Here is a 9,379-nt window from a genome sequence, read left to right as displayed (position 1 = left end):
TAATTTTAAAATTATTTTTGTAGATGAATAAGTATACATTGTGTTGAATTTCTCAGTACTTAATGTGACTAATTACCTAACTGTGTGATTAATGGAATTATTTTTAAATGTACATTTTTGTTGTTGTTGTTAACAACATAGCACCCCAGCACGTCTACTTTTCTCCTTTGCTGCTGCTAAGTCGCTTCAGTCGGGTCCGACTCTGTGCGACCCCATAGACGGCAGCCCACTAGGCTCCTCTGTCCCTGGGATTCTCCAGGCAAGAACACTGGAGTGGGTTGCATTTCCTTCTCCAATGCATGAAAGTGAAAAGTGAAAGTGAAGTTGCTCAGTAGTGCCCAACTCTTAGCGACCGCATGGACTGGAGCTTACCAGGCTCCTCCCTTCATGGGACTTTTCAGGCAAGAGTACTGGAGTGGGGTGCCATTGTGAGCATTGACTATCTTCTGAGCTGCATTCTAGACATGATGGTCAATAAGCTCAGGTCGACCTGGGGTAGACAGGCACACATCGGATGGCCGAGCCTGAAACCTGCCCTGTGCCCAGTGAGTGCAGCGAGGATACCTGCCGATGATTCAGACCGGGCAGAGGACGGCTCTTGGGTTTGTCTCTCGAGGGTGCTGAGGGGTAAGTCCCCACAGGGAGAGCAGCAGAGAGAATTGAAACACAGAGGAGACAGAGTTGCAAAGTGAGGCAGGCACAAGCCAGTGGGGTGGTGGGGGCTGACTGTAGGGTCTGTGCTGTGTGCACAGAAGCAGACAGTGGGCAGGCCCAGCTCTCAGAAGCACCTGCTTTCTGAAAGAGGTTTATGGAACGTTCTGCTCAGAGGAGGGAGGTGTGGGGTTAGAGTAAAGCCATCTGCTGCTGCTGCTAAGTCGCTTCAGTCGTGTCTAACTCTGTGTGACCCCATAGACGGCAGCCCACCAGGCTCCCCCATCCCTGGGATTCTCCAGGCAAGAACACTGGAGTGGGTTAGTCCTGGGTAATAAACTCGGATTTCAGATGTGAATGTGCTTGGGGACTGAAATTTACTTGTTACAGGAGTTGTGTCCTTGGAAGAAGGTGGGAAAAGCTTTATGTGAGCCTTAATGAGTTTGGTTATATAGGAGTTTGATTTCCATCTCATAAATAATAAACAGCCCTCAATATGCTAATTTCAACTTCCTTTCAATTGCTCGTGTTCATCTTGCAAAAAAAGTAATCAAGAAAAATATGGGAAATGCCATCTCCCTGTTGGAATGAAGCATCTCTTGGTTGGTACAATATGTTTGCTCCAAGGCTTCTAGAAGCTTATTAACTGTCTCTGCCTCATTGGTTTTTCTATTTAGACAATTCCTCCCCCATAATCTAATCAATGTTAAAGTGAAACATGACTTTAATTGAACAACACATAATAAGATTTGTTAAATTTGAAGTAGAATAATATGAGTAAGTTCGAAAGTGAGAAACAAACTGAGAAATTATTTCTCCGTATTTCCTATGCATGCCTGTGCTCAGTCACTCAGTCGAGTCTGATTCTTTGCAGTCCCATGGACTGTACCAGGCTCCTCAGTTCATGGGATTTTCCAGGCAAGAATATTGTAGTGGGTTGCCATTTCCTACTCCAGGGGATCTTCCCAACCCAGGGACCGAACTCGGGTCTCCTGTGTCTCTTGCAGGAGGATTTCTTAGCACTGAACCACCTAGGAAGCCCCTATAGTTAGTCACATATCTTTATTGATAATTTTTTAAACATTTCAAGCATTTTTAAAATTGAAGTAGAGTTCATTTATAATGTGTTAGTGTCAGATGTACAGTAACGTGATTCAGTTATACATGTATATATTCTTTTTCAGATTCTTTCCTTTTATAGATTATTACAAAATATTGACTATAGTTCCCTGTGCTATACAGTAGATCCTTGTTGTTTAGCTATTTTATACATAATATAGTGTGTATCTGTTAATTCCAAACCCCTAATTTATCCCCCATATCCTTTATGGTAACCATAAGTTTGTTCTCTATGTCTGTGAGTCTATTTCTGTTTTATAAGTAAGTTCATTTGTCTCTTTCGATCATTTTTACCGTGGTATCTTTTATAAGAAAGATATTCAATGTGTACAAGGGATAGATTAACTTTATCATGTCACTTGGGAATACAATGGACATGGAGAAACAGGAAACCACTAGGTTTTATTTATTTTTTATTTCCACAGTGTTTGACTTGGTCCTTTTCTCTTCATCCCATTTCAACTGCCCAAGGTCAAATCTATTGTAAAACTCCCAAGCTGGTTTTCTGTTCAAGTCCTTGTGATGCGACCCCATCCTTCTTGCTGGTCATGTTGTCCACAGTTAATTCACCTGGACTCTCGCTGAGCTATAGGGCTTCTCTGGTGGCTCAGTGGTGAAGAATTCAACTGCCAAAATCAGAAGATTCCCTGGAGGAGGAAGTGGCAACCCACTCCAGTATTCTTGCCTGGGAAATCCCATGGACAGAGGAGCCTGGCGGGCTACAGTCCATGGGGCAACAAAAGACTCAGACACAACTTAGTGACTAAACAAAAACAACAGCTGTGGGTTCATGGAATACTCACAGCTCCTCAAGCAGGATTTGCTCTGATATCCTGTTTGTCTCTGCATGTACTTTTTTTTTTTTTTTTAAGGCTTTATTGAATTTGTTGCAACTTTGCTTCTGTTTCATGTTTTGGTTTTTGGTTTTTGGCTGTGAGGCATGTGAGATCTTGGCTCCCCAAACAGGAATCAAACCCCCAACCCCTGCACTGGAAGGCGAAGTCTTAAGCACTGGGCCACCAAGGAAGTCCCACACTATTTCTGCTATCTGAAATTCTCACCTGTCTCCTCTCTGTCTGTCTCATAGTGTAAGAATTAAGAAGATGTTAATTTTGCAGCTGACAGTCATTATTCAAATCCCTGGACTGCCACTGCTGAGCTCTGGATGCTGCTGCTGCTAAGTCGCTTCAGTCGTGTCCGACTCTGTGCGACCCCATAAACAGCAGCCCACCAGGCTCCCCCGTCCCTGGGATTCTCCAGGCAAGAACACTGGAGTGGGTTGCCATTTCCTTCTCCAATGCATGAAAGTGAAAAGTGAAAGTGAAGTCACTCAGTCGTGTCCGACCCCCAGCGACCCCATGGACTGCAGCCCACCAGGCTCCTCTGTCCATGGGATTCTCCAGGCAAGAGTGCTGGAGTGGGGTGCCATTGTGGATGCTTAGGCACGTTCATCTCTCTGGGTCTCATTTGCTTCATCTAAAATTGGAATAATGAAAAGATTCACTTCACAGAATTATTTTGAAAGTGATATTAGACAATGCATGTGATTGGGTCAGTGCATAATGCATTCTAAATAGCCAATACTGTTTCACTCTTAGAATAATTACAATTATTATTGCTATATTTAAAAATTAATTTTTTGTCAGAATATAGTTGATTTACAATGTTGTGCTAGATTCTGCTGTACAGCAAAATGAAGCAGTTATATAATATATATATATATATATATAAATATAAATATATATCCACTCTTCTTTAGATTCTTTTCCCATATAGGTCACCACAGAGTATTGAGTAGAGTTCCCTGTACTATATAACAGGTTCTTATTAGTTACCTATTTTATAATAGTAGTGTGTATATGTCAATCTCAATTTCTCAATTTATTGCCATTTATCAATGATCATTTTATTTCTCCTGTATATCCATTTTGTTCCCTAGGTGTGCTCAATTGCTCAGGCATGTCCAACTCTTTGGGACCCCATGGACTGTAACCCACAAGGCTCCTCTGTCCATGGTATTTTTCAGGCAAGAATACTGGACCGAGTTGTCATTTCCTATTCCAGGGGATCTTCCCAACCCAGGGATCAGTGGTAATAGACTCAGGAAGAAGGGAGATAAGATGTCTTTGGAAGGTTGGTTCATCCCTGTTCAGTCCTTACAGCAGCCCTGAAATTCCTAGAGATGCAGAGACCATTTTGGTGGTAAGGATGACAGCTGATATCGTATCATATCATTTATGTCTCTCATAGCATTTCTCTGGGGCTTGGGTTCTCACACTTGTCTTAAATTCAAACAAGCAACATCCTGCAGTGATGGAAAGCTTCCATACTGAAGGAAAGGAAGTTTGACCTCAAGCTTTAACTCATCAAAAATCAGGTGATGTCTTTGGACAAATGACTTCATCTCCCTGAGCTCAGCTCCTGATTTATTTTAAAAAAAAAAGAAAGCAAAAAACAAGAGGATTACCTTATGTGGTCTCTAAGTATCTTTCCAGTCCTAGGGTTCTGTGGTTCTACATGGGGAAACTCACTGTTTCTGCTGTCTGCATACTCAGGCGGCTTCATGGTGTGTGCTGAGTCAGACCTACTCCATCTGGGGGCACGCTGAGGCCACTGGTATCACTTCAGCTCAGCAGAGGACAGTGGCTTCAGAGTCTGTGGGAGAGAAGGCCTCAAGCTTTCTAAGAGGCTGTCTTTCAGATGTCTGTGTGTACAGACATATATAATATACCTGTTTTAAAATACAGTTCAGAGCCTAAGAGGACGTCGTGGTTGAGCCATTGAGAAGAAAAACTGCCATGTCCACTGCTTTGGCAAAACCTCAGATGTGTGGCCTCCTGGCCAGACGTCTGCAATTTCATATTGTTGGAGCATTCATGGTCTCCCTGGGGTTTGCAACTTTCTATAAGTTTTCTGTGGCTGAAAAAAGAAAGAAGGCATATGCAGACTTCTACAGAAATTATGATTCCATGAAAGATTTTGAGGAGATGAGGAAGGCTGGTATCTTTCAGAGTGCAAAGTGATTTGGAATATAAATAATTTCTTTGGGTTGAGTTCCCTGGAAGTTTGTCACTTTCCTGTGTTCCTGAACTAAGAAACTATGACTATCTGGGGTGAGAAATAGTCGTTCAATAAATAAACAATTAACAAATACTGTGGACAAAAAAAAAATAATAATAAAATACAGTTCAATACTATTTAACTAAGGTTGAATATTTATCCTCTATAGAAGTTTCCAGAATCTTTTTTTTTTTTTTTTTTAAAGGAGACTCTTGAGAGTCCCTTGGACTGCAAGGAGATCAAACCAATCATTCCTAAAGGAAATCAATCCTGAATATTTGTCGCAAGTACTGATGCTGAAGCTCTAACACTCTGGCCACCTGATATGAAGAGCTGATTCTTTGGAAAATACCTTGATGCTGGGAAAGACTGAAGGCAAAAGAAGAGAGGGGGCAGAGGATGCGATGGTTAGATAGCACCACCGATTCAATGGACAGGAGTTCGAGCAAACTGCAGGAGACAGTGAAGGACAGCTGCAGTCCATGGGGTCACAAAGTGTGTCACACAGCTTAGATACTGAACAACAATAATGCAATACAGGAGAACACCAATATCTTTTATGTTTAATTCAATTTTTATTTTACTCTGTACTTACTTGGCAGTCCCTCCTCAGAAGAGACAATAGAAATGTTTTATCATGCTATTTAAGACATAAGGAATCAAAACAAATGAACACAAACATATAAGAATAACAAACAACTTCTAGACACACTTTTAAGCATCCAGTAAACTACGTTTCTTGAAGGGTACAGAAGCTTTAGGAGGCGTGAATTTCCCATCAGAGTTCCTTGATGTCGGTTTTCTTGATTCTAATAAAGAAGAGTGAAAAGCCCGAAATACAAAACCACTTTGAAGACGCTCAGGGGTCCTAAGTGCTGGTCCCCTCTTAAGACGTCTTTATTAACACTCAGAATCCTCCCAGGTCCCTCTCCTACAGACATGACAGATGCCTTTGACCGTCTCCTCACAGTGGGGAGACTTCTGTAGATTTCTTTCTGCACTTCGTGGAGTTCACAGAAATGACACAAGTAGCTTCCACTGTATTTATCAAGCAAAAAGTAATTGAAAACAGCAGGTAGTGCCTTAGTCCCTGAAAGAAGTCTGTTTGCCAATTGATCCATGGAGTGCTGAGGCTGGGAGCTTCCATTATATCTCCTGGGTGGTATTCAGGTTCAGTAAACCCCAGTGTGTCTGGGTAACTGGATTCCTAAATCTTAAAACTATTTTCATTTGCTAACGAAAGAATTGAAGTAGAATGGAATCTACTTAGAAAATGTGTTTTGCTTCTACACATTTGTGAAATTGAACATTATTGGTGTGATTCTCAAAGGTCTTACTTAACTTTACATTAAAAAAAAAAATCCTCTTTCTTCCTTAGGTAGTAAGATTCGAAATGAAACACTCCAACTAAAAATCTTAATTTATCTACTTAAAACAAGCAATTGTAATATATAGTAGAACTGTAACTTGGGTCTATATTTTCCAAGTCACCTGTAAATGTGTTATCATATTTTCATACTTTAAAAAAGAAAAAAACCCAAAATGAAACATAGCAAAATGCAGCAATTAGGTTCAGAAACACAGCTGGAGTAACATGTCTAAAATTTCCTGGCCAGTCCTATTTCCATTTACAGGATTGGATATTGAAGTCTCACAAATTCTTATAATAGCCAAGGAATTCTAATATAACAGCATCTAGACTGATTTTGGCTGCCTCTTACATACAAATATGATATATAAATTCCTTGTTTAACCTTCTTCTCTGATATGAGAGTCAGAAAAATATGGTCACCACAATGGGAGGCCAAGAAAATAACTTTGGCTAGTCCCCTAAAGGTACTGACCAGGAGAACTAAACCTTATCCCTTTGAGAGAGAATGGATACATATGTATGGCTGAGTCCCTTTGCTGTTCGCCCAAAACTATCATGACATTGTTAATCAGCTATACTTCAACACAAAATAAAAAGTTAAAAAAAAAAAAAAAAACACCTTAGTCCTTATGGGTCATCAGTTCAGTTCAGTTCAGTTGCTCAGTCGTGTGTGACTCTTTGCGACCCCATGAATCGCAGCACGCCAGGCCTCCCTGTCCATCACCAACTCCTGGAGTTCACCCAGACTCACGTCCATCGAGTCAGTGATGCCATCCAGCCATCTCATCCTCTGTCGTCCCCTTCTCCTCCTGCCCCCAATCCCTCCCAGCATCAGAGTCTTTTCCAATGAGTCAACTCTTCGCATGAGGTGGCCAAAGTACTGGAGTTTCAGCTTTAGCATCATTCCTTCCAAAGAAATCCCAGGGCTGATCTCCTTCAGAATGAACTGGTTGGATCTCCTTGCAGTCCAAGGGACTCTCAAGAGTTTTCTCCAACACCACAGTTCAAAAGCATCAATTTTACTTAAAGCAAGGAAGAGGCAAAACTAAAAAAATTTGAAAGTTGATTCTAAGCAGAAAACATCTTTGGGATATTTAATCTAGAAAAGAGGATATTTTTAAAGATATGTAATAATTTCCATAAACAAATATTGTTGACAATGAAACCTGTTATATTGATTATTAGCTTGATGTTTGGTCGGCAACATTAACACAGTGATGGATTCATGCAACTTCATACTCACGCGCTCAAGCTGGTCGCTTTACGACTATCCATTTACCATAAGGGTTTAGCTGAGGGGTAGGGGCTCTAACTCTGGAGCAGAGGTACTGGCCCTTCAGATGCTGGCTTCCAGCCTTACAGACAGCGTCCTAATCACACAGGCAGTGGATCTTCATTCACATGTAAGTATAGGGAGAGAAGTTATGGGATTCACTACAGCAGAGAAAAGTAGTGTAAGTGTTAGGAAGAAATTCTTGGCCATAACGATAGCAAAGTGCAGTTCCAAATGTGACGGGGGATTTCTCACAGAGTACTTGTCCATCACACAGGAGGAGGGAACATACGGTGCTGGGGTAACCTCTAGCCTTATGTGCTGTGATATTTTGAGGAAGAATAATACAACTTGGGACAAAGGTCACTTAACAAACAGCAGTTCTTGATAATATTGCCTTATCTGTGGCTGATTTTGTGGAGAAAGGACAATTAGAATCGAGCTCAAGAGAACAGGATTGGGACTTCCCTGGTGGCCCGGTGATCAAGATGTCACCTTCCAATGCAGGGGGTGCTGGCTCCATCCTTGGTCAGAGAGCTAAGACCTGCAAGCCTCGGGGCCAAAAAACCAAAACGTAAAACAGAAACCATATTGTGACAAATTCAATAAAGACTTAAAAATAGCCCACATCAAAAAAAAAAAAATCTTTTAAAAGAAAAGAGAGAGAGAAGAGGGTCATGGGAGAAATATAGCCTTAATGCCTGACAGAGCTGAAGAATCAGGCTCGCCTGGACTAGAGGAATTTGAAGAGCAAATACTGCTAAGAGTCCAAATCTGAATAGCCCATATCATTAGGGCTGTGAATCAATATTGACAGTCTGGTGCCAGAAATGCCCATGGGAATACATAGGCACTTATACTCCATACATTAAACATAAACAGTGTTTTTAAGCAAGGTTACTAACCTTTTCAGGTGGGACATGCATTTTTTTAAAAGACACATATGTAAAAACTTAACTTAAATTCCTGATGTTTGCTTTTCTTCAAACCCACCTGATTTTGGAAAGTTCTCCCCAGCCTTTAGCCTGTCCCAAAGCCTGGTGCCTACTTTTTATGGCTCCTGCCTTTCCTAAAACTTCTAAGACTTATGACTTGGGGCTGTGCCTGGGGTGTTCTTACTTCCTGCTGGTGATAAATGCTCCCTGAAGATCACAGAACCACCTTCACAAAGGGGCAGACAGACTCCCAGGACCTTGCTGCTCTTGCCCTGGGGCTGAGCTGATGGCCCTGCGGCTCAGAGAGTGCTTTGCAAACAGCTATTGCAACCTGCTTAGCTGCTGGCACTTTAAACCACACAGTAAATCAAGCAAAGAATAAGTGATTTTAAAAACTTTAATTTCACTAAACTTCTTTACAGATATAGGTATGGGGACATTTTAGAAACTTTTGGGAAGGAAGAATAGAAACTAACTCCATTAAATGTGTCAAGGAAAAACTAGGTGAAACCTTTGCTGCAGACCCATTGGCGGTGACCCTTTTTTTGCCTTTTGGATCTGTGTATTGCTTGAAACTCAACATTCAAAAAACTAAGATCATGGCATCCAGTCCCATCATTTCATGGCAAATAGATGGACAAACAATGGAAACAGTGATAGACTTTATTTTCTCGGGCTCCAAAGTCACTGCAGATGGTTACAGCAGCCATGAAATTAAAAGTTGCTTGCTCCTTGGGAAGAAAAACTATGACCAACCTAGACAGCATATTAAAAAGCAGAGACATTACTTTGCCAACAAAGATCCTTCTAGTTAAAGCTATGGTTTTTCCAGTGGTCATGTATGGATGTGAGAGTTGGACTGTGAAGAAAGCTGAGCACCGAAGAACTGATGCTTTTGAATTGTGGTGTTGGAGAAGACTCTTGAGAGTCCCTTGGACTGCAAGGAGATCCAACCAGTCCATCCTAAAG

At 41.3% G+C, this 9,379-nt stretch overlaps 1 protein-coding gene across 1 annotated transcript; it reads left to right on the top strand.

Annotated features, from left to right (window-relative positions):
• The first annotated feature begins 4,562 nt into the window (after nt 1-4,562).
• Nucleotides 4,563-4,919, top strand: LOC132344161 (cytochrome c oxidase subunit 6C-like). The gene has a single exon (XM_059882734.1). It carries the CDS (start codon nt 4,569-4,571, stop codon nt 4,791-4,793), a length of 225 nt encoding a protein of 74 aa, XP_059738717.1. The 5' UTR covers nt 4,563-4,568; the 3' UTR covers nt 4,794-4,919.
• Nucleotides 4,920-9,379: the final 4,460 nt, after the last annotated feature.

Source organism: Bos taurus, chromosome 28 (genome assembly GCF_002263795.3).
Source record: "Bos taurus isolate L1 Dominette 01449 registration number 42190680 breed Hereford chromosome 28, ARS-UCD2.0, whole genome shotgun sequence".
In the NCBI taxonomy this organism is placed as follows: domain Eukaryota; kingdom Metazoa; phylum Chordata; class Mammalia; order Artiodactyla; family Bovidae; genus Bos; species Bos taurus.
The sequence above is the reverse complement of the archived record's forward strand: the minus strand, read 5'-3'. Positions and strand labels throughout refer to the sequence as shown.

What these genes read in the sequence shown, in the direction of transcription:
- LOC132344161 (XM_059882734.1), top strand. Translation starts at nt 4,569, where the DNA reads ATGTCCACTGCTTTGGCAAAACCTCAGATGTGTGGCCTCCTGGCCAGA.